This window comes from Toxorhynchites rutilus, chromosome 2 (assembly GCF_029784135.1).
Source record: "Toxorhynchites rutilus septentrionalis strain SRP chromosome 2, ASM2978413v1, whole genome shotgun sequence".
NCBI classification, from domain to species: domain Eukaryota; kingdom Metazoa; phylum Arthropoda; class Insecta; order Diptera; family Culicidae; genus Toxorhynchites; species Toxorhynchites rutilus.
The window spans coordinates 239,922,060-239,949,210 of record NC_073745.1 but is presented as its reverse complement, the minus strand read 5'-3'; the positions used below and the strand labels follow the sequence as shown (position 1 = coordinate 239,949,210).

General features: G+C 37.4%; 1 protein-coding gene across 2 annotated transcripts in view; it reads right to left on the bottom strand.

The window, feature by feature from the left end:
* The window catches only part of LOC129767448 (uncharacterized), a 332,396-nt gene that overhangs the window by 209,592 nt on the left and 95,653 nt on the right, over window positions 1–27,151 (bottom strand). For both annotated transcript variants that reach the window (XM_055768358.1, XM_055768356.1), the window contains one exon: window positions 14,289–14,342. In XM_055768358.1, coding sequence (XP_055624333.1) covers window positions 14,289–14,342 — 54 coding nt within the window. The remainder of the gene's footprint in view (window positions 1–14,288; window positions 14,343–27,151) is intronic.

Sequence of the window (27,151 nt, the reverse complement as noted above, 5' to 3'; positions counted from 1 at the left end):
TTAGGGAAACATATTTCAGTCGGAACAAAAATACCCCCGACTTTCATGTATTTGCAATGCCGATTTCCCCAAGGCTGCTTGGTTAAGATGGCTGTGTTGGGGAAGCCGTAAATTGGGCCAATCAAAACGAGGGTGTTAGGGCGTTTAGATAACGCTTAACATTTTACAGTTATTCAATTGTTTATCTAATGAAAAATAACATTTTGACGTGGGACTACGTCTAACCGGAGTATATGGGGGGTAAAATGAAAACCTAAACACAGAACATGCAGGAAAAAATGAAAGATTCCGAATGCTTATAACTCGAACATTTCTTACTGGATCGAAAAGGTGTTTGCATCAATTGATAGGGAATATTTCTACGCTTCTATCGCTATTGATAAAATGTTATTTTTCATTAGCTAAACAAATGAATAATTGTAAAATGTTAAGCGTTATCTAAACGCCCTAACTGCTTCATTTTGATTGGCCCGATCCACGGTTTCCCTAACACAGCCATCAAAACCAAGCAGCCTTGGGGAAATCGGCATTGCAAATACATGAAAGTATGGGGACTTTTTTTCTCACCGAAATGTGTTCCCTAACACAGACTTCAAACCCAAGCAGCGTTGGAGAGATCGGCATCTCAAATACATGAAAGTCGGGGGTATTTTTGTTCCGACTAAAATGTGTTTCCCTAACACAGACTTCAAATACATGGAACTTAGGGAAATTGGCATTGCAAATACATGCAAGTCGGGGGTGTTTTATTCCGACTGAAATGTGTTTCCCTAACACAGACTTCAAATCCATGGAGCGTGGGGTAATTGGCATTCCAAATACATGTAAGTCGAGGGCATTTTTGTTCCGACTGAAATGTGTTTCCCTAACACAGACTTCAAACCAAGATATCTGGGGAAATAGGCTCAGCAAATAAATGCAAACTGCGAGTACTTTTGTACTCGCTTGCCTTTGTGCAAACTAGAATATGTTTCCTTAAAACGGTCTTCCGGGGGTACTTCTGCACTCGCATGTTTTTTTTTTGCACTCCGAAAAGTGTTTTCCTAACACGGATTACAAAAGCAGGTACGAACACAACGCTTTGGCTCGGTTATTCAAGATTACATTGAAGGATATGCCTTCATAACCGTTTGCTACGATAACGCCTATTGATTAAACAATATGCGTTCAATGTACATGTCAAAATCGAAACTGAGTGCCTGAAGTTCATCAAATCAAGCAAATTCGCGGTTCAAGAAATACGTACACTTGAGAGATGCAAACTTCAGAAGGAAACGTAAAATAAAATAATCGTTTCATAATTCTTCCGTTCCCATAATTTGTCCTAGACATCATACCAAACGTAAAAGGACTGTCATTAAATTTACTTGTAACAAAGAACATAATCTATCACAATGCATGAATTGACCTTATATGGAATTATACAATATTTTTACTCACAAAGCAAATATATTGAATTCAATCAAATACGGGAATTGTTTCATCAACTCAATAATTTAATCAATACAAACGAATGATTGCTACGCTAAGGTAGTCCCACGTAAGCATTGCGGTTATATCATAGATATAACCCACCAATTTTTATTAATTACAATAGACGCGTAGAAAAATTCCCTATCAATTGATGCAAACATCTTTCCGATCCAGTAAGGAATGTTCGAGTTATAAGCATTCGGAATCTTTCATTTTCTCCTGCATGTTCTGTGTTTAGGTTTTCATTTTACCCCCCATATACTCCGGTTAGACGTAGTCCCACGTCAAAAGGTTTTATATAATTCATCTTTTACTTTTTTACTCCTCATTCAACTCTTCAGCTTGAGTTAAATTTTATTAACCATGATTTGGGATATATATTGAGTTGGGGAAAAAGAAATGTCGTATATTGTCAATATATGGCAACACTTAAACATATCTTGTGTTGTACTTATCGCATCGGGTCATACCATACGGCATCGGGCGACTATACGACAATCTGTGCTACAAGTGTCGTTTTGACAGTGTTGTGATTGTCCTTTTCAGTCTCAAGTTATAGCGCGTCAAAGATGGAGTCCACCAAGGAGGCGGGGGGGATAATGAAGTTACCTTCTAACTGGCAACAAATTTGCGAACAAAACGGCGCATATTTGACTTAAATTGGATAATTTTAAGTATGTTAAATAAAGCGTCAAATGTCGATCAAAAATCATTTCTTTTTCCCCAACCCTATATATTGACAAACTTTTATAAATGTTCTTGTTGTAGCTTATTGAATTTTCGAAGCATTTACATATGTTTTTCAGTTGTCTACGTCTGGAATTTTTCTTGAAAACTACTGGATAATAATTACTCACAGAACACACAGATAATAAACCACAGAACTAGTACTGAATTTGATTACTAGTCTGCATTTGGATTTTTTCTGAAAAATTGATGGTAAATCATGGAATATTTGGAATTTCTTTTTCCGGTTTTTGAGTCGACACCCTGGTACAGTACAGTTTAGATAACGCTTAACATTCTACAGTTATTCAATTGTTCATCTCATGAAAAATAACATTTCATATATAGATATGGATTCGTAGAAATATGTCCTACCAATTGATTCAAACATCTTTCCGATCCATTAAGAAATGTTCTAATTCCTTAAATTTTTCATGCATGTTCTGTGTTAATATTTCCATACAAATGAAACACAAATTTATGAATTATTCGAGAATTAATCAAGCAAACGAAACCAAATTTAGCATGTGGAGGTTTTAGGATGCAATAAATGTTTCTATGGTGGTTAGACACTCCTTCCGCTCTCTGAGGGTGGGCTGTCATACAAATGAAATACAAATTTCTGCATAACTCGAAAACTAATCAAGTAAATGGAGCCAAATTTGGCATGTGAAGGTTTTACGGGGCACGAAACGTTTCTATGGTGAATGAACTCCTCCCCTCTCTAAGGGGGGATGCCATACAAACTAAACACAAACTTCTGCATAACTCGAGAACTAATCAAGCACATTTTGTGATGTGAGGGTTTTTGGGTATGAGAAATGTTTCTATGATTGTCATACCATCATAACATGACGATTGAAAATTTTCGGAAAACTCTGAAGGAAAAAGGGTAAATTCAGAAAATTAAATTCCCATATATTCTACAGTTACATAGTGACAAGTGCTGTTAGTCCGTTTGATGTTTGCGCTAGCAAATTTGATATTTGTTAAAAATTGGAAACGGATTTTAATGTGATGAAACGTACTCCTATATCTTCTTCTATCTATACCAAAAAAAGGATCGCCGGATGTGTTGATAAGAGCAGAACTCGAGGAAGTAATTGTCCGATTTAGGGCTATCTATATTCTATCATATTTTTTTTATAAAACATTTATTCCAAGTATCGGAGGAACATGTTATTTGCAAGTGGTTGAAAAATCTTGAACGAGAATTGTGTCTGAAAATAATCTGATGTTATAATGATGAGTTTTGTTAGAAATACTAGGAATTTTATAGTAAAAGGTAAATTCAACGGAGTTGATTAAAAGATCAATCAGTGAACAGTTCTGTGATTGGAACCATGAATTTGCTCATAGTAAGAAAATGTGAATGTTTGAAGGTATAGATAACAAAAAAACAAATTTTGGGCGGGACGATGTTTGCCGGGTCAGCTAGTGGTATTATAAAAACTGGACAGTTGAGAATATTATAATTAGACCCAATAAATAAACAAACGACTCTTTTGAACGGAATTGACGTTAAATATACTTCACTCTAAGCATCCAACAACGTTTGAAAATATCTTGATGAAATTGTAACGGTTTGTTTTACACCGAAATATATTCAAGGTGGTCTTATAGATGTTGGACAGAGTGTAGATGCTGAATAGGGTTCAAGTCCGGTGATTGTGCAGATGTTTTGAGTTGATTGGGACATTATAGAGCTGGTACTTCTGCACGATGGTATCGGTGTGCTTCGGGTCATTATCCTGCTGAAAGTAGTAGTCACGAGGGAGATCCAATTTCTGCACGGAACACTGCAGGTTACGTTTCAGGATGTTCTATTAAGCCATCTGGCCCATCGCCTAATCGATAAATTTCATGGTTACAGTTCCAGAAGTCGCTTTTGAATCATAAATCAGCTGAATGCCGGTACCGTGTTTCACTGGAGGAACCAAATGCTGCACCTGGAGCACCGATCCCGGTTGCCTCTACACCATCTGTCTTCCATCCGATTCAAAGATATTGGTTTTCGCCTCATCCGTATAAAGAACCATGATTCAAAACTCTTTAGGTCTTTTTACATATCCTGTAGTCGTTTTTTCATATTCATATATTATTTGAGATGAAAGACTATTTACGTCAACACAATGTGTTTCCTCGACAAGTGTTACTTATTGTCATTGTACGTGTAACGATATCTATTATTTCCTCTTACTTCCCATTCTGATAAAAACATTTTCAAACATCAACAAAAAAACCATAACTGCCCAAGCAGTTGTTTGGTGTTGACGTCACACAGTGACAAAAAAAGGACGCTAATTCGAAAAAAATCTCACTTACAAGGTTAGTTTTTGTTTGGAGAAATTTAAGGTGTACGCTCAATTTTGCAATGTTTAGAATAGAGTGCATCAAAAGAAGAAATTTATTCAACCTATGTTGCACCAAATGAGTGTGTACGCAAAATTTTGCGATTGACTGTACGTCGCCGGGCGCGCGCATGTAAAACAAAACAATATCCTCCTATCGCACCGACACTCGCGCACATGCAAATTCCCTCGCGGTGTGTGTGGGTGTGTGCGCTTGTCTATTATATCGGGCCCCTATCGGCTTATTTTGCGCATTGTCGCAGATAAAAACTGTTTTAATTCTTATCTCTTCTACTTTTTCGACACTTGATCACTTTGTTTTCATCCCCCTCGGAGTATGCTGCCCATGTAAACAACCGATAATAAATCACACTTTACACTCGAAACTCTGTGCTCTCGCGTCGTGACGACCTTCCGGCGTCTAGAATCACGTTTTGACTGTAGCGTTTATAGCGAAATTTAAAGGAATTCTAGCCCGGCGATACCTCTCGCTCTCTTACTGATTCTAGAAAGAGTTTTTCCCGTTCACTTCAACGTTTAGCATTATGATTACATGGTGCACGTTTCGTGCCACTTGAAAATATCGCGTCCTATCTCTCGCTCGGATCCGCCCGGTACTGAGGAGTGGAGTCGCCACCGGCCGCCGCAGACTTTAGCGATTAGGCGCGTGCTTGTAGAGATTTCCAAAAAAAAAAAACACTATGAAAACAGATGCCCGCGCACTCCAGTGCCATCGGAAAATACACAAAAAATTACATATCTCGCAATTTCGTTGCTTTTAGGCCGCACCTCCGTTGGTTGGATCCAATTTCTTGCCCGGCTTCCGAATGTGCGCTATCTTACACTCCCCGGTAGATAAGATTTCGCTGCTATCATTCCCCCGTGTACACAAACGGCCTACATTTTCATTCTAACCTAAATAAACTGCTAGCTGTGGCTGCCAACTGTCAGACGGCATCGACGCCCGGACGTATCCAACACCACAGAGTCACATCAACGGAATCATTTCCGATTCGTCCAATGGCAATGGTGGGTTCGACGCGTGAATCGAAAAGCGATTAAACGAAGTGCCGCTTGCCAGCGATTGTCAAACTGATTAGCTGTGTGGAACAACCACCACCCCCCCCTTCCCGCCCAAAACAAAAGCAGTGTGCAAACAGCACACACATTGAGAAGCCGGGTCGACCAGTGTTCTAAATATAGACTTGCTTCCCTTTGCTGGTGGATAGGGTGGTCTCACACTGCACCCCCTCCCATATGCTGGCTGGCTGGGTCGACGCAAACCTTAGGGTTGACACTCTAACGGGGCACCCAGAACACCACACTATCGTGTTACATATTGGTGGCGACCGCGACGACGACTACGTCGATGTTATGGGGTGTCCTCCACGCAGGTAAATTTATGTGACATTTCATTTTGATTCTCACTTTTCTGCCCGGTAGCGGTCTCATTTCCTTTCATTTTTCTTTCAAATACCATAAACACAAACACGTGTAAGTGTACAAAACAAAACCCAATAACCCAAGTTCAAGAGCTGCCGAGCGGCGCCACTGTGTGAAAACTGATCACAGTGTGTACCTACACATGGTGTGGTTTGGCGAAAAGTTGTATGAGCATTGGCGCTCCGTATGGGTCTTCTCCCGCTGCTAAACTGTAGGCGGGGGAGACGATTTTAATAAGCGAAGCGGAGTTCGATTACGTTTGACAGCGTCAAGCTGATATGGCTGTCTGTATGAATATATTTTGCCGGGGTTTATTTGAGCGAATTAATCACGTGTACGAAGGGGATATATTGTTAAGTAAGTTACGATGAACCACAGAGGTCACGATGGTGTTATGAACATATAGGGTAACACGGGGTGATTTGGTCATACGGGGTGATTTCAACAACTTCTATATCTCAAAAAGTACGGCTCAACTTGGAAGTTTTATAATGTCACTAGCAGACCCGGCAAACTTCGTCCCGCCTAAAATTTGTTTTTTGTTATCAATACCTTCAAACATTCACATTTTCTTACTATGAGCAAGTTCATGGGTCCATGTTTATCAACACATTCGGCCATTTTGTTTTAATTATATAGATAGAAGAAGATAGAGGAGTGCGTTTCATCACATCAAAATCCATTTCCAGTTTCGAACAAAGATCAATTTTGCTAGCGCACACATCAAAAGGGCTAACAACACTTGTCACTATGTAATTGTAGAACATATGGGATTTAATTTTCCGATTTTTTCTTTTTTCCTTCAGAGTTTTTCGAAAATTTTCAATTGTCATGTTTGGTTGGAATATTTTTGGTTGAAATATGTGTAATATTTTTATGGAACCCCCTTTCCATTCCAGAGGAAGGAGGGGTACCATACCATCATAGAAACATTTCTCATACCCAAAAACCCTCACATCCCAAATTGTGCTTGATTAGTTCTCGAGTTATGCAAAAGTTTGTGTTTGTGTGTCCCCTGTAATTTGTGTTTCATTTGTATGGCAGCCCTCCCCCCCTTAGAGAGGGGGTGGAGTATTTAACCACCATCGAAACATTTCTTGTACCCTAAAATCTCCATATGCCTAGTTTGGTTCCATTTACTTGGTTAGTTCTCGAGTTATGAAGAAATTTGTGTTTCATTTCTATGGCAGGTCCCCCTAGAGAGGGGGGGTGGAGTGTCTAACCAATGTAAAAACATTTATTGTACCCTAAAACCTCCACATGACAAATTTGGTTTCATTTGCTTGATTAATTCTCGAGTTAAGCAGAAAGTTGTGTTTCATTTTTATGGCAGCCCCAGCTATGAGAGGGGGAGGAGTATCTGACCACCATAGAATCATTCATTGCACCCTAAAACATCCATATGCAAAATTTGGTTCCATTTGCTTGATTAATTCTCGAGTAATGCAGAAATATTAGTTTCATTTGTATGGCAGTTCCACCATAGAGAGGGGGGTGGAGAGTCTAATCACCATAGGAACATTTATTGCATCATTAAATCTCAATATGCCTAATTTGATTTCATTTTTTGATTAATTCTCGAGTAATGCAGAAATTTGTGTTTCATTTGTATGGCTGCCCCCCTTAGAGAGGGGGAGGGGGGTGGAGAGTCTAACCACCATAGAAACATTTACTGCACCCTAAAACCTTCACATGCCAAATCTGGTTTCATTTGGTTGATTAATTCTCGAGTAATGCAGAAATGTGTGTTTCATTTGTATGGCAGCCCTCCCTTAGAGAGGGAGGTGGAGAGTATAACTACCATAGAAACATTTATTGCCTCCTAAAATCTCAATATGCATAATTTCGTTTCATTTGCTTGTTTAATTCCCGATTAATGTAAAAATTTTTATTTAATTTGTGTGCCAGCCCTCCCTTAGAGAGGGGGGAGGGGTCTCAAACTATCACGAAAACGTTCTCCGGCCCCAAAAACCCCTACATACCAATTTTTATGTTAATCGGTTTAGTAGTTTCCGAGTCCATAAGAATCAGACAGACAGACCGACAGACAGTCAAATTGACAGACAGAAATCCATTTTTATATACATAGAAAGATTTCCTTCTATTGTTGAACAGTATGTACCTAACGTAAAACAACTTTGGTAAAATTTCACAAGCAGAGGGAAACGGTAGCATGAACACAGTAAGCACTTTAATTGTCAGAAAAGTGAATTTTTCTATCGTGGTTTTAAGGTTTTTTCAGCTGATTAAACAAACTATTCGTGTATTGTGCAGTAAAGTTCTGTTCGCCTTCAGAGGAGGAACAATTTGATGCAGCGAAACTGTATGTTTGATAACAATGAATGAAATTAATTGCATTTTAATTTTTGCATGTTGTGTGGGATGATATTTGAGTCAAATGAGGAGGTCCACGCCACGCCGCCACGGAGGCCTACTTTGCAGACCTCGAGAAAACGTATTTTTCAGATGGATTAAAGAAGTTAGAGCATCGCTGGATCAAGTGTATCGAGCTAGAAGAAGACTATGTTGAGAAAAAAATTGCCACTTTTTCAAAATTTTTGTTATTTTTAGTAGGTTAAGTACTTATTGGACTGCCCTCGTATGTTGATGTACGATTTGTCTGCATTTCTATTACGCTTACGTAGTTTTTCTTTCAACATTGCGGCTCAGCATGTTTACGTTTACGTGAACCAAGTCAAAAAATGTCTCCTAGAGTATTATTCCTTCTTACATTTCTGTCCTCCATAGCAAACAAAATTATTTGGCTGCTGGACACGCAACACGTCATAATCTTTGCAGCCAGCGCGAACCCAGTACATACTAACTTTTAATATAATATTGGGTTGGGGAAAAAGAAATGTCGTATATTGTCAATATATGGCAACACCCAACATATCTTGCGTTGTACTTATCGCATCGGGTCATGCTATACGGCTATTTAAAGATGACAATCTGTGCTACAAGTGACGTTTTGACAGTGTTGTAATTGTCATTTTCAGTCTCAAGTTATAGCGCGTCAAAGATGGAGCCACCAAGCAAGCAAAATCGTGTAGTTTATGGACCCGATACTATAACGATTCGCACAGCACAGCGTTGGTTTGATCGACTTCGTTCTGGTGTAGTGGCTGTCGAAGATACACCCCGTACTGGTAGGCCAATCGTCGTGGAAACCGATAAAATCGTTGAAATCATCCAAGTATACCGGCATGTGAGCACTCGCTCGATTGACCAGGAACTGGGTATAGACCATAAAACCGTTTGGAGCCATTTGCAGAAGATTGGATTCCAAAAAAATCCTGGATGTATGGGAACCACACGAGTTGACGCAAAAAAATCTTTTAGACCGAATCAACGCCTGTGATGCACTGCTGAAACGGAACGAACTCGACCCAATTTTGAAGAAGATGGTAGCTGGTGATGAAAAGTGGATCACCTACGACAACCTAAAGCGAAAAAAGTCGTGGTCGAAGCGCGGTGAGCCGGCCCAGACCATCGCCAAGCCCGGATTGACGGCCAGGAAGGTTTTGCTGTGTGTTTGGTGGTATTGGAAGGGAATCATCCACTATGAGCTGCTCAACTATGGCCAGACCCTAAACTCGGTTCTCTACTGTGAGCAGCTTGACCGTTTGAAGCAGGCGATTGACCAGAAGCTGCCAGAAATGATCAATAGGAATGGTGTTGTTTTCCACCAGGACAACGCTCGGCCTCACACATCTTTGATGACCGGCCAGAAGCTACGGGAGCTCGGATGGGATGTCCTCTTGCACCTACAGTATAGTCCGGACCTGGCTCCAAGTGATTATTATCTCTCCCGGTCCATGCCGGTCATCACCTGGTCTTATAGAAGTTGGACAGAGTGTATATCTACACACACCAAGATAACAATTCACTGCGTTTCACAACTATAGAACCACTCATTTTTTTCTGAATTTCCAGAGATATGTAAGAAGTCGGTTGGATTGAAGTATATAGTGTAGGATATACTAACTACCTTCATTTGAAAGACTGGCTATTTGAACTTTATTGTTTTGTTCAGGCGCGAAATAATCAAAAAAATTAAAATTGCAATGTTTCATAACTATAGAACCAGATGGAAAAACTCTCACTCCTTTACAAAATTAACGTCGATTTCACATGAATTACAATATGTTTCTAATTCATAGGTCATGTTTAGTTCTTAATCAGTTCAAGTAACCCATTCGGGATGGTTTTGACTAAGTTGCACCATGTTGTAGTGTGTATCTCGTTCTAAGCAGAGGATACTGCTTGTTTAAGCTCTTCAAATCAATCATACTGTTTGTAAGCTTCATTTACTATTTCAGAATCTGTCCAGAATCTGAAGCCCCCATTCAATTTTCGGATGTTATGAATTGATGCCAAATTACCAAATTACCACGGTGTTTTTGATGCAAAAACAGAAGTAAATGATTCTGAAGTACTTCATTGCACTTCAGACTGTACATTGGTGTTGATGAAAAGATATCTGAACCAGGCCGTTTTGTAAATATTTTCCTCAAACCATCAAACTGCCGCCTGCAAAGTTACGAGTTGAAAAATTACATGACACGTTCCGTAAGTCTTTCCAGTATGAGGAAATTCTATTCAAGCTGGATTTCTTTTTATCAGAGCAGTTCTCCTGAAACAGTGAAACCCATAGCATTAGCTTCCACATTAGTTTTTGGACCCGCAATTTTGGAGATGAGATTTTTATGGTTTGGGGAGAATTTTCTCAAAAAGGCCTTGTTTAGGTAGCTTACCATCTACACGAATGAACAGTCAGAAGTGCAATGAAGTACTTCAGAATCATTTACTTCATTTTACTTCAGAATTCATGTTACTTCATAAAATCCGGAAAGTTTGATGAAGGGTTTGATGAATAAGGGCTGGTCAGCTTGTTTAACAGATGAAAACCCTATCAATAACTTATGAGAAGTGATCGTACGAATAGTAGAAGTAGTTTACAAACAGTAGAAAGTGATTTGAAGAGCTTCAACGAGCAGTATTCTCTGCGTAGAACGAGATGCACACTACAGCATGACGCAGCTTAGTCGAAACCACATCGAATGGAGGTAGATACAACCAAGTTTAATATGAATTTTCAGGATAAAATTAATAATAACACATAAAAAATTATTAACTTTGAAGTTTTCACTTTCTAAATGTAATTTAAATCCACTAATTTAAATGTTCCGTTGCGTACTTTTTAATGTAGTTGCCTCAAATTGGCAACAGAGTCCGAAACAAAAAAATAGTTTCATAGCTCTGTCATTGTTGATATTTTTTTTCATCAAATATGATCGTCCATCACCTCCAGAGGGATTCTGGAATAATATTTTTATCCAGAATGTAAAATTAAATTCTTCTTCTATATTCAAAAAACGAAAAATATATGCATAAAATACAAATAAAAAAATTTGGCTCGATTATGTACAGGATTCGATTGTATACAGTGAAAGCAAATCAGAGACTGTATATAATCGAGTTCGCGTTTTATAGAATACTAGCTGACCCGGCAAACTTCTCCCCACCTAAAATTTGTTTTTGTTATCAATACCTTCTAACATTCACGTTTTCTTACTAAGCGTAAGTTCATGGGTCCAATCGCAGAATTTGCAAATAACATGTTTACATGGAATAAATGTTTGATACAGAAAATGATAGAAAATTATATGATAGAATAAAGACAGACCCCTCCCCTCTTCTCCCCTCAGAGAGACGGGAGGAGTGCCTATTCGCCGTAGAAACGTTTTGTGTTCCCTAAAACCTTCGCATGCCAAATTTGGTATTTTCTAGATTAGTTTTCGAGTCATGCAGAAATTTGTCTTTCATTTGTATGATATCATCTGATAACTGAAAGTCAGTTCATTGAGTCAATTTCTCAAAACAATATATTTCTCCATATACGTTTTCATCCAACGATTGACGGACATTGCTACATGTGACTGACATTATGGTATTAATTAAGTTTATTCAGACAGAAAGTCGGTAGGACACTGTGAATTTCAGACTATACACATTTTAGTTACTAAGATGAATCACAGATAAGAAATGGCGGTGATTAAAGTACACACGTTGAAAAAAAAATTAAGTTGTAATGTATGTTGTAATGTTTATGATCATTGTTTTTTTTTATTTTAACCACCTAAAACCACCATGGTTTTCCATGATTTCGCTGATAGTTTCCATTACCAATAAAGAAAAAAAAAAGGAACAGCTAACTTAAAGCAGTATTCTAGTCTAGAAATTTGAAAAAAAAAAAACAAAATTTGTTTCCCTCATATTTCTGTAGTTTAGGCATTCAAGAATATACCCTAGAAAGGACTTATCGAAAATCCTATTATTTACCGAGTTGGAGCAATTTTAGCGATGCTGTATCTAACCTGGTACGGCCATAACAATGAATATCAAACGCGTTTTTCCCGAAACTAGTTTTTTCAAATTGGCGTACACGATATCTCAAGTTCTACTGAACCGATTCATGTCGAAATTATATGAATACAATCTGACTGCATTTCTATATCGCATGAACCTCTCTAAAAAATAATATATTTTTAAAGTTTATTATTTTTAAAACAACGGGAAGCGTAAGAAAAACTTTTTAAACCGCATTTTGTTTTTTAAGCGGTCGCCACTTTGTTAAAAAAGATGTTTTTGACTTGTCCGAGGTTCATGCGATAGCGGCATCTTTACTGATTCTGAATCTCTTCGATTTTTTTGTTTCAGGTGACCAGAAAGGCTCGAATCGTGTACGCCATGGCATAACTTTTTTGACATAGGACTATGTATTTGATTTCTATATAGGGGGGCTAACTCGACGAAAAATGTAACGATTCATTAAGAGTTTTCAAACGCATATTACTCAACATTGTTATCGCGACACATGTTGTGTTATATACCATTGGACAGCCAATTTATCCAGATTCGGCAAGAGACATGAACAGTGAATATAGTAAAAAAAAGTCAACAATTCAACAATTCAAATGGGTATGTTTTTTTCGATTTTACTAGTCTCGTTTTCCCCCACAGCGCAACGAGCAATCTTTTTGCCTACAATTAGGCGTTAGCTCATAAAGTGATTAGATGCGTATTGTGAATTATTCTCAATTTGCCGATAATAGGCATTTATCAGTTGTCAGAATCAATGGAGGGATGATTTAGGAATGATCTTGAAGGTGATATTGGATGATCTCACTCTATACTCCCCAAAGTTTTGACGAGAGCCTGGCTCAAAAGGTTACACGTCGAAAGAAATTTTATTAGATTGAAGTTCAGGTTGTTGTCCAATCAATTCGTGCTCAATTCACGTTTAACGTGTAGGTCTTGCTACTAATAATTTATGGAATTGTGGTCCAGGATGTCATTATACCGAGCATGTTTTTTGGTTATGTAAAAAAAATGCAATTAATGAAATTAACTGGCTGCTGATTTAGAAGTTCAAAAAGGTATACTCACGCATATGTTCATGACTTCCATTTGATGTATCAAAAAATACAAAAATACAGATTTTGAACAATGAAAAAACTCAATTCAAATTCAATTACTACACACAATCACAGTCCTATGTCAAGATCGCGTCCGTGCCTCTAGGCCGAGACCCATCAACTTTTTAGAACCGTTTCACATCATCAGCTCTTAACTTTTCTAGTTGTGAATATTTTTACTCCGTCCAATTTTTGTTCTATTGTTAAAAGATAGATGAACAAATGTCGATACGATGGATAGAACAATTATTTTTTGTTTTATTTTTACGGAGCTCGAAAAAACGCCCGCAATTTGTGGCTCTACACTATAATACTCCCTTAACATACAGCTTTACCACTTTAAAAAAAGTTTAGGTCAGAGAACGGGTCCAAACAAACAGCTTGAGGAAACGAATATAATTATTTCCGAAAAAGGAAGGCGCTCAATTCGGTATGTTTCATGATCACATTTTATCGTCATACATACTGTGCCACTTTCCCTTTTCAGCACATAATGATTCACCCACAACATACCTCCTTGACAGCCGGTTCGATAGTCATTCGGAAGCAGCACTTTAGAATGTATACTCACACGTGCTCATTAATATGCGATAACGTCAATCATAACAGTTGATGCTACAGTGAATATCAATTATTATGGTTGAGCAGTGATGGATGAGCCACGTGAACCCCGGACACGTATTTAAGCTTATAATTTTCATTGGTTAACGACAATGTTCCGCTATATTGTATTTCCCCGTCAATATTTTTTGAAAACACAATATTTCATAAATATGTTGAATTAGGTTAAATTGAGAATTGAGTTTAAACTCACCACTATCGTCGTAAATGCTTGCCGGTCGTGAACTATCCTCTGTCGATCGGGAATCTGAAAATAAAAACATCGAAAATTACATTGTTACTTTGTACTCGGAAAACATGCATATCGGAACTCGTTGTAAAATACCACTGTCATCATCAGGCGATAATTCATGCAAAATATGTTTATACAAGTCCACTGAATACCGCTTCAACAATTGAAACATATGCTAATTGAATTGTAATTAAATTCACCGCCCACTCACCCCAGCGCTTATTGGTGGTTTCAGTGAACAATGGATCATAACTAGTCAAACACTTTCAAGTGGTATCAATTTTGTCGCTCTGGTTGCCGGTTTTGTGCCACCATGCTGTGGCATAAGTTCGGAGCAAAAAATATCTGTCCACAAACATGATACATCGAAATGCCCATCCTGTGTCCTGTTTTTAGGTACACAACCTGTCGATTATTAATTATGAAGTCATTTGGAACGCTCATCAGATTATTCTATTGAATGATGAAATTATTTAATCCTTCTCCCAGTGCCGACGCAACAAAACCCATTTTCCAATGCAACTGCATAAATTATAATTATAAAATTTAATTAATATAATAATTATCCGATCGGCTCGCGAGCTAACGCTAAATGATTTGCTCGTCCTGTCATTCATTCGCTCTTGCTCAATGTTTAAAATGTGTATACTTTTTACGCTGATTTCCGTTGCGTTGGCCCCCATCAAGCACTGGGACATTCTGCCAGGCAATAAAACGGATTATTTATTGGGCCATTAAATTTCCATTTTCCGAATTCGATTAAAGCTAACGAAAGCCAACGTGGCATAAAAATAGATCGAAATACGTTCGATTCAATTATGAATGGGGCAAAACGGAGCGTCGAATATTCTCACTTGTACATACTGGAATTATCCTAGATTTTACCCAGAAAACTGGACGCAAATTTTCCCCCGAACTATTCCACCCGTTGAATTTTAAATTCGTATAGTCTTTTATCTGTTTTCAGTGTGTTCTAAAATGCAGAACATGCTAAAGTAGCACCGAACTTGTTGCAATTAAAAATTCAAACTCAACAATGCAGCTGCTACCATTCGCCATCGGTGGATTGCATTTTCCATACAGTTTTCCGCTGGCCGATAAAGTTGGCTGCTATCAGATGCGTGCAATAATAATTACTATACATGATGCGTTAATTTGGGTTAGAGGAGCTAGGTTCGTTGAAAATATTTTTCTAGTTGTTAGTCGAACGCATGGACACGATGGGCTTTTTTTCCCGACAATAACATAATTTCCAAAACAGTTCCCAGCAGCAATGGCCTGATGTGGCCGGACAAAAATCCGTACTAATTGCATACTAGCTTCCAACAATTAGATAGCTATTTTTTATCCGTTCCCCAACAAACTAATTTGCTACAAATTTCCCCCAAATGATCCCCCACATCTGCAAAACATGTGTTCTCAACCCAATTAGCCCCTCTCCCCTGAAACTCCGGTCGAACCACAATATCATAGTCCAGCATATATTTGGAAGGTTGTTAGGGGAAGGTTGCATACCAAATTTGGGTGGACCGATGTTCAAACCTGTATGTTGTATGTTCGCACTCGAACTGTGGTCAGGTGCCATAAATAATTAGGACTTTGCCTGCAATTTGTGTGCGGAGCCTGACATTGGCTCGGTCGAGTAGTTTGCAAAAGGCTCTGCTGGCTAGTCTCAGCTGGGAACTAAGTTTCAGTTAGTTTTCTGTCGTTGAGATAGCTATGGCGTATAGCGTTCGGTGTTTAAAGGAAGGAATGTTGTTTATCTAATGAATTTATTTCAAGCGGTTTTGAGTTTGAGAGGAAAACTGTTGTTGTTTGCAAGTTGATTGCAGTTACAGTACTAAATAAAATCTAAATAGACAGCATCCAGTCGTTGGTCTTCAACTATATTTCCTTTTAAGATGTATGATACCATTGTTTGATTGCTTCATTGGAATAGTTGAATGTGGTGATGATAATGATGATGATGATGATAGTCTCGTCATCTTCCCCTGCAATGATTCGAACAAGACGAGTTGTCTAGAAGATAATTTTTTTTTTCCCTAAGATTCGAAAACAGTTAATAAAAAACGACCTGATTTTACTTACAGATATAAATTGAAACAAAAGTTATTATATTATCAAAGGCAAGGCCTTGCAGCCAATTGGTCCATTGGTGTTGCATAAATTCAACCGCCAGCCTAGTTTTGGATAGACAATCTCTTTACGAAAAATCCTAGACCGGCCCTCACGAAACTTTCGTAGACTGTTTTTAATTTTTTTTAAACTAATGTAAAAGAAAACAACAAAATAAAAAATTAAAAAAAATCATCAAGATCATGCCATAATACTGGTAGATAAAATTTCTAAAAAATAATATTAAAAAAAACAAGTACTACGCAGTATAATCCACTCAAAAAAATTTCGTCAGAAAAAAATAAAATAAAAAACATTATTCAGCTGTTAAGAAAATACAGCTCTAATGTGTGAAATACAGTGCCTCTTGAATTCTGTAAGTGTTGTTTCGCATTAAATATGTCTTGGCATCGAGTTGAAAACTTTTATTCCTTTGAAGTACAACGAGTTCTGTTAAGCACATGACAAGCAATGAGGTGTTCTCAATTCATTCGCGTTTCTACACCCAAAGATAATTTTTAGCACATGTTATGGCATCCCAATTGTTTACATTAAATGAGCTGAAAAATAACAGAAAATATTCTACTCCCCCATACATATATTTCATTTGTATAATATATATGCTAGAGCCAATATGAGCGAGCGAAACAGGAGACACATATCAATGAAAGCATATGAAAGCTTTTTGTATAGTTTGCCAAATACACGGCCCAGACAGAGAAAGATGTATTCTCGTTCATATTCCGCGTTGTCCTCTTAGCAAACACTTTCCAACTTCATTTTATGATGAGGTGTAATATTATCACCCTTCTATATAACAGCACTGGCAGCTATATGAATAACGTGGTCGTGTGAAATAGCTTTGCATTCCAGTCGGCCTTGGTTCGATCCCAATTGACGTCGTATGGACTTTTTTTGGCACAATTCCAAATGAAATGAGAGAAGAAAACAGAAAGAGATGTCTTCTCGCATACATACAAACCATTTTTAAGCTTTTAAAACAGCACATTATTTGCGCATTTGACTCTCCAGCACACGAAATGGCATTATTTCTGCCAAAGATTAAATGTTTTCAGCCAACGCTAGTTTGGGTGTAGTATTACAACTGTGAAAATCATTTCATCTTACAACTAGATCACACAAATATCGAGGCAGCAAACCGTTAATTACTCTAAATGAGCACCATAGCTAAATATACAATTATTTGCTTCATGGATAACCATTGCAGAGCGTCCAGCATCAAAGATGAGGGAGTGAACCTATTACATTTAAGAATTAACCGCATTTTTTTGTTCTGCAAGCGCTGTAGCCTCGAAATTTGTGTGTCATTTGATAAAAAATAGAATTGATGAACAAAAGTCCAAATGAGGAGAGATGATTGATTTGTACAGTAGTATTTCGCTGTCGTTATTCAATCGACATAATATTCCGTACGTTTTGGCAATTTTCTTGATGACCATCTACTTAAAGAATGCAAATCTCCATTTAAATGTGGCACGACCTGATTTGAATCATTAGTCGCAATTAATAACACAGTATCATCTGCAAAAAGGATGATGTCACAAAATTGTGAAACTCACAGGAAATACTTCTTCGAGATCCCGATCGTTCTGGTATTAGCAAAGACGAAGCTATCCGGCCTTACTCATTCTAGCAACATTTTGAATAGGAGCTATTAGGGATTCCTTTCACGCTAGAGGTACATGCCCAGTTAGTAAAGATTTATTAATAAGGTCCAGCAAGATGTAATGAATGGCATGAAGGCAATCTTGAATAAGAAACGTAATCTATCACAATGCATGAATTGACCTAACATGTAATTTTTTCAAACTCTACTTACAATGTGAATATGTTGAATTTGATTAAATGCGGAAATTGTTTCATTCAATCAATAATTTAATCAATACAAACAAATGATTACTCAGCCAAAGGTAATCCTACGGCAACCATGCGGTTATATTATAATTTGATAGCCTTCAATACACCTATGTTTTTTATTCTAATGCTATGACAATTAATGATGGCAATATCAAATGATTTTTATCAGCTTGAGCTTGATTAAAAGTCGCAGTTAATTTCTACCATCCGAATTCTCCACTAACGTAACCTAAGAAGTTTTTGGTATCGTTCTTCGATTCTTTACCAAATTATTCTGTTGCCTTGATTTTCCCCTCCCTCAATATGACCGAAGATTTCTGTGTGACTGAATCCGTAACTCCACTATGGAAAAATGAAGCTTTCCACACAGCTATTGATTATTATATATTTATAGATAACATCCAAAAACCATTTGATTATGAATTTGAGGATTACACTTAAGTTAACTACCAATCAATAAGATGTAAGCTTAATTATATCAATTGACAGGACTTATTTAAAAGTGTGCAAACATTGAAAAGTAGCAGAGACGTAAGAGTAGCAACAAGAAGAAAAAGAAGAAACATAAACACAAAACATCCGGCTTGGTTTAATGAAAACATCTGATATTCCTTCCCTCTCTCTTAGGTGGGGCTGCCATGCACATGGAACACCAATTCTTGTATTACTCGAGAACTAATCAAGTAATTGAAACCAAATTAGGTATATTGAGATTATTCCATGTAACGGAGAAATATGTTATTTGCAATTGGCTGAAAAATCTTGAACGAGAATTGTGTTTGAAAATAATCTGATATTATAATGATGTGTTTTGGTAGAAGTACTAGCATTTTTTTTTAGTAAAAGGTAAATACAACGGGTTCGATTAGAAGATCAATCAATGAACAGTTCTGCGATTGGACTCATGAACTTGCGCTTAATAAGAAAACGTGAATGTTTGAAGATACTTATAACAAAAACAAATTTTGGGCGGGACGAAGTTTGCCGGGTCAGCTAGTAAAATATAACAAATAAAACAGAAGGCACATAAAATTTATAAGAAAAACAAATCCGACGCTAATCTCGGAAATCATCTGAACATTTGTGAACTGCTCAACTCAACTGTTAAAACGCCTGTTACGGGAAAAAATCGACGACTGGCGGACTCGAAAATGGAGTCGAACACTTTCCGACAATCGCCTCTAATGTACTGAACATTTCGTGCCCTATTTATACGGTACACGCTACAGTAAATTCTATTGTTGCATTTTTGCTCGGATATTCTAGAATATTCGCTATAAACAATGGAGCTTTGTTTTATAGCGCGCCCGTTTTCATCCGTTTCATCTATGACAATGCGATTGTTATTGTTTTGATTCTACAACGTTATTGTTTATGTTTTGCTTCGTGCTGAAGTGAGTTGTGAACGATAATACAACTGGTATGGTATTTTTTCAAGAAGTCTATGCTGTAACATCTGAGAAGAACCGGGATCGTGATTTCATTATATTTCTTCCAGAATTCACACGTGATGCTGGTGTCAGACAACTTTAAGCTATGCATGTCAGAAACACGTTCAAATTTCATAATGCACTTCCATTCATGTTTTGACCAATCAATGAGACTCTCTACTTCGGCTACTTTTTCGTTCTAAGCTAGGCTGACCAAACGTACCGTTTTGAACGGGACAGTATCGTTTTGTCGGCCATTTTTGATTGCCCCATCTTTTTATAAATTTTTGCTTTGCTTGCTAGAGTATGAGTATTGGGAATTGAGAATGGCTTGTTTACACCCAATAAGTTATAAACGGGCGGGATTAATTTGCAATATCTCCTCTTGAATATAAAGAAAGAATATTTGTATTGCTGTCCTTATATCGATTAGTGATATTTCAAACACTGATTGTCCTTGTTCATAAAGATACTGTATCTGCAATTGCTGTTAATTTTGATGATTTCATTAGAATTCTCCAACATAGGATTAGTGAGGTATAAAGTGTTTTGAAAAAAATATATAGACTTATGTTCAAGACCGCATTATTGACGCTGGACTACGAAATTATTTTATTTAATTTGCTTGTTTACCACTTCGGCTTTAGGACCGATGCCATGCTGCTGCTGCTTTTGTCTTGAGATCCCATTTTCTACTACTATAATAATTTGAACGGGAGAACATTGGAGCTTCGTTATCCGCGAATTTTATGATTTTTTTCGATCCTCCGAAATGATTTTGCTTGCTAGTTTAAGCGAGTATGAGTATTGGAAATTGAGAATGGCTTTTTTTTATACCCAATAAGTTGTAAACGGGCGGGATTAATTAGCAATATCTCCTCTCTTCAGTGTCCGTATTAACTGCATTTGCAATTCGAGCGAGCGCTTTAGGCATGTATGCAGTGATATATAAAAATAAATCTCACGACCCCATTCGTTCCTCGAAATAGAAAGCACAGACATATAGGCACAGAAATTCACAGTACAAATGTGTAAGAAAATGGGTATGCTTCCAATTTTTGTTAATTTGAAAAAATTATGAATTAGGGAATCGTAATGTAGAACCTAAACAATTCTCAGAGAATTCTCAATTCGATTGATATGCAAATCGTTGTCCTATTGATCCGTCAACATCCGTTGGCAGCAAAAATAGTTATTAACGTTAAACTATCATTTTTTCTGACACCTTTTCTGAGGGACTTAATCTTGACGTAGGACTAGTTTATTAAAAAAAAAAATGGAGGCTAAAGTTCTTAAAACTGTGGCATTTTTTGGAATGTAGTAATTGCCAATGCAGTACATTGAAAAATGGAAGGCTAGTCTTTGAGGAACATAACAGTCTTATATTAACTCTTTGTGGCCACTTGTCTGCTCTCAGCTCCCATACCTTTTTTACCGTTCTGGTCGTTTGTCTGCTCTCAGCCACCACAACAAGAAACCATGCTAATCTCATATTTTACTCAATCAAGTATCAGTTTATGCTTTTCTTAAACGAAGCTTGATGTCTAATGAACCTGTTCACGAATCAATACGATGCTCTTTTGAAAATAGATAACGGTACTCCGTATCAAACAAAGTAGTCACCCACACAAGACAACGCACAGTGCGTTGAATGCATAGGAATGTGGGACAAAAATCATAACAGTAGAATTTATCCATTGTAACACTTTGGTGTGATGGAAAAGATTGTTCATAAGTATCAGAACTAACACATTGTTAAGTTGATACATATATATATAGTTCACAAAAAAAAAGTTTATTTTTCATAAGATTGTTTCGAAAGATTTCACATGAAGACGAATTATAAAATATAATTTTTATATAAAAACATCACATTAAAACACATTGTTAAGTTGATGCATATATATAGTTCACAAAAAAAAAGTTTATTTTTTATAATCTTGCATGTACACTGCTTTTTCAAGGAAAAATAATTCCGATCAGTACGACACATATACCCAAATTCAATACGACCGTTGTGCTCCCGTGGCCGAGTGGTTAGCGTCATAACTAACAGGCCGGGTGTTCGGGTTCGATTCCCGTTCTGGTCGGGGGAATTTTTCGTCAAAGAAATTTCCTCCGACTTGCACTGTGATCACGCGTATTCTAGAGCTTGCCACGCAGAATGCATTCAAGGCGTGTTATTTGGCATAGAAATCTCAACTTAGTACTAATAAAAATGACGCAAGTAATACTACGTTGAGACGGCGAAGTTCCTCTAGGAACGTTAGTGCCATTGAAGAAGAAGAGCAAAGGGTTAAAATCCATTCCAGAGATTCAAAGTGGCAATAGTGAAAAAAAATCCAGTTGCCTGGTAGTATCAGTCAAAAGGATTTATCTACGATGATCAATACTTGGTCAATAGAGAAATCATGGTAGATATGAAATTTGACAAATGTTATGATAAAACTTGCAAAAAATATGATAGCCTTCTTCGCAGTGCAAAATCGAAGGATTTACTATAGACTTTATTCATTCAATAAAATTCTTCAAAAGATATTAAATGATAGATTTATATATTTTTTTGGTTTTCGTGTCCCGTTTTTATACCTGAAGTATTCGGTCAGCCTATTCTAAGTATATACAAAACCACGAAACCTACTTCATTGTGTCCAAATGTTGGCGAATAAACAAAGGAAAACACTAAATTTATGATCTAAACAGCTCAAAAGATTGGCACAAATAATTGGTGTTCAAAATACTGCAGTTAACAATATAATTCTGTTTTATTTTTTCATCTTTCAATCGTTGCAATTGCGCAACTTGGTTATGAAGAATGAGCCCGAATCAAAATCAATACAATGTATCAGTTGAACTCTAAAATTCGAAGCGCGTTTTCATATATTTTTTTTGAATAACCAGTTTTCAGATATCGCATCTATTGGAATCTCGCGAAATGTTTCTGAAGTGAAATTGCAGGAATAGTAAAAGAGGACAGTGTCAAAAACAGAATCGTACAGGAAAAATAAAAAAACTCACAAAAATCACCAACTACGAAAAAAAAATATTTCTAAAATGTTCGTGTAATTTTTCAAACAGAATAATATGAGAGGTAGGATAGTAATGGATGTATGGAAAATAAATTTTCATCGTTTTTCAAAAATCGACCATGTACAATTTGTTTATTGGCCAAAAAAAATTACCTGTGCATAGTTTCAGCTCAATCGGACATGATTCAGGGATGCCGCAAAGCGCTCAAAGTTTTGATTTTTTTGTTCCTCGAAAATCTTCCAATCTGCTTGATTCTCTCATTGACTTTCTCTTTCCATAATCGCGGCTTTGCAGATAGATTTGGTGCCATTTGTGTCACATAGTTTGGTCAACGAGACCCTTCAACACTCCTGATAGTCTAACATATCAGGAAATGCTTTTACCGTTAAGTTCTAACGGAAGAGAATGTCGATGTATAGAATCGATCTTAGTAGATAGGTCATTTTTGACGTAGAACTACGTCTTTCATTAAGGGTGCCAAATCGAAAAACAGGTCACGTTTTTATGAAATAAAGTTAACGTTAATAACTCTTTTTGCCGCGAACGGATTTTGGCGATTTACATATTTCCAAGGGCCTTTTTGAACGTTAGAGACGAATGAACTGAAGAAGTTTAAAGTCTCAAGCAAGGAAGGAAGGCAAACATTCAGTATCGTTCTGTTTTCAAAGCAATACATATCTCTTGTTCTTCCTTGTTTTGTGTTATCAATTTTCGTAGCATTATAAAATAATATCCGTAGTTATAAACATGCGACTTGAATTAAACTACAACGTAGTTCAACGTCAACAATGCGGTCGTGTCTTGAACACAACCTCCTATATATTTTTTCCTTTTTTCCACGCGAGTATTCTATGCCAAGATAACCGACTGCTCTACAAAATTTCGGAGCCATCTGTTTTACATGCATGATCCCCTACAATTCAATTGAAAAAGCTCGATGGTTCCCAGTTTCTTTTAAAATACAATACATTTAGTGAAAATAAAGTCAACGACTTTTGAAAAATGAGGAGGTTTGGCCGCTCTCAGACAGCTAAACACTTTTATTGATAAATTCAAGTACTCAGGACGAGCGGACAATCTTGACAATTTTTAAGATTTTTTTTCGGATGGCAAATTGAGAGATTTTCTATCTATTCGTGGTATGGTAAATATTATGAATAAATTCACACGGCATAATATTCGTTTTGTGCATCATTACATTCGACATTCTTCACAATTTGTAGGTGTACCCAAAGGGGAGGTTTAATTCTAAAGGGTGTGTCACATCAAATTGCATCACGGAAAAAAACGCTGTAGAAATTCGCCCAGTAGACCGATCCTTTTGAAAATTTTAGACAGTAAAATAAAAACTATTAAACAACTTTTGGCATTTTCTTTTTATTCATACTTCGAGCCCAAGCCCGTATGCTCGCACCTTCCTCTTTACCCCGTCCATAAGGTTCTGTACAACGTCAGGTTGTAGTTTTTTTTGAACAGAAATCCATTTTCTCTTGAAGTCCGCCTCCGATTTGACAACTTTTGGGTTCTTCCGGAGGGCCTGCTTCATAATCACCCAATATTTCTCTATTGGGCGAAGCTCCGGCGCGTTGGGCGGGTTCATTTCCTTTGGCACGAAGGTGACCCCGTTGGCTTCGTACCACTCCAACACGTCCTTTGAATAGTGGCACGAAGCGAGATCCGGCCAGAAGATGGTCGGGCCCTCGTGCTGCTTCAATAGTGGTAGTAAGCGCTTCTGTAGGCACTCCTTAAGGTAAACCTGCCCGTTTACCGTGCCGGTCATCACGAAGGAGGCGCTCCGCTTTCCGCAAGAGCAGATCGCTTGCCACACCATGTACTTTTTGGCAAACTTGGATAGGTTCTGCTTAGAATCTCCTCCGGAACGCTGAATTTGTCCTCTGCGGAGAAGAACAACAGGCCCGGCAGCTGACGAAAGTCCGCTTTGACGTAGGTTTCGTCGTCCATTACCAGGCAATGCGGCTTCGTCAGCATTTCGGTGTACAGCTTCCGGGCTCACGTCTTCCCCACCATGTTTTGCCTTTCGTCGCGGTTAGGAGCCTTCTGAACCTTGTATGTACGCAGGCCCTCCCGCTGCTTGGTCCGCTGGACGAATGAACTTGACAAATTCAGCTTATTGGCGACATCCCGGACCGAACTTCTCGGATCACGTCTAAACTGCTTAACTACGCGCTTGTGATCTTTCTCACTGACGGAGCATCAATTTTTGCCGTTCTTCACCTTCCGGTCGATGGTTAGGTTCTCGAAGTATCGTTTTAGTACTCTGCTGACCGTGGATTGGACGATTCCCAGCATCTTACCGATGTCCCGATGTGACAACTCCGGATTCTCGAAATGAGTGCGCAGGATTAATTCACGACGCTCTTTTTCGTTCGACGACATTTTTCCAAATTTACGAAAAATTGACAGTGAAGCATGGCCAACGTGATCTATACACTCTTATCTGATTATCTAAGATAAAATCAGACAATAGGGGGTCTTTTACGGACCAAATTTCTGTCAGATACGGACCAAATTTCTGTCAGTCGTTCTGATTTCTGATTGGTCGATTTCGATAAATTTTGTAAACAAAGTCGATTTTTCCAGTGTTGCCAATAAAAATAAATTACGTTGGGTTTGTATTGAATTTAGAAAAAAAATGCCTTAGGCTTGCCAAGAAATCGAATTTTGTTTTCGTAACTATTGATTGTAGTTGTTTTTTGTTATTTTTATGTTTTTTGTTTTTATGTTTTTATATTTTATGTTTTTTCTTGAAAGCTGAGGATTTATTACATAACATATCTCGATATCAGATAGGCTTTTTTGTGTTTTTGAGTGACTTTTCAAAGTTAACCGGTCGTCCGTAAAATCATTTTTCCACTCTTATCCAAAAATATTTTTTTGCAAAAATTTATTACATTTGAACTACTGAACTGATTGAGATGATCGACATATTAAATTGAAGCCAATAAGCCAATCTTTTTTGAAAAAATATCACACTTACCGGAAAGATAGGATTCTAGTCGCATAGGTCTAGTCTAGTCACATAAGAATATTGAACGAAGACTTAAAACATGTTAAATTTACAAAATAATGACTCTAAAACGAAAAAAACACCTCTCTAGAACCCTCTTTCCAAGTTCAATACTTTTTTCAATATTTTTTCTATTAAAAATCTACCTCATTGGCTTCAATTAGATTTATTGATCATCTGAATCGGTTCAGAGGTTCAAAAGTTATGATTTTTTGAAAAAGTCATTTTTGGGAAAAAGTGGAAAAAATGAGTTTTCGGACAACACTAAAATGGAAATGGACATAAGTTTAGTTTAATAATAATCTATTTGGTTTCTGATACTAATATATTTTATTTCTACCATGCCATGCTCCTGCTATCAAATTTTCGTTTCCTTGTTTTTTTGTTTTCTCCGCTTTTTAAAAAAGATATAAATTTTTTTATAATGTCATTCCTTGTTTTTTCACAATGGAATAAAGTGGATGGCAAAACATACATTTCTCCTGCCATTTTCTTCGGCAAATCAGCTTCGTTAGGTTCCAAATGCGATTTCATATTTCGGAATAGAATTTCCATTGCTAAGAAGAAATTAAAAGTCTCATCATTCACTAGAGACGAATGAACTCTCAGAGTTTAAAGTCTCTCTAATTCAATACCTTCCTTCCTTCATCATTCACTATGCAGATGGGAGAGTTAGAAGCTGTAGCTCGCAAATATGAAAAAAGAGACGGTTGATACAATCTAGGTTGTGTTTTGCTGACTACCAATCTCTTGTTACACTGCTGACATGTTCTTTCCCGCTGAATAATTTTTTTGATGATGAAACCAGCTATATAGAACAACGAATTTTGTTCTGTTCTGTCGAGAAAAGTTTTCGCTTCATCGACGGTGTACTCATAGTCGAATTCAATATTCATATCATCCACATTATCACTAGAATTAGATGAAGCTGAAATTCGATATGATGTCGATGCTGCTTCATTGTCCATCAATTTCTGGGCTGAACATTCTTCACGCCGCTTTGATAGCAAATCTATCAATCCAATAAGATGTTGTTGTGTATCGGCTGTATACGAAGCATTCGGTACTACGGTCATGTATTGCGAAAGAGTCACAATTTTCAAGTTATTGCTGAATTGCAATGGAGTTGGGCGTCGTTGCTTTGCACGAATCAATGAGAAAAGACTCTCCAGACAATCTTGGACGAACCGCGAGGTAAATATTTGTGGGTGTCCTTCATGCAAAAGCCGATCTGTCAACCTCACAATTGCATTCGTGCAAACGATTACACTTGTTTGCCATGGTTTCCAATGTCCGTGTCCTACTTGGAGATCATACATTAACCGCACCATGGTCTTCAGATG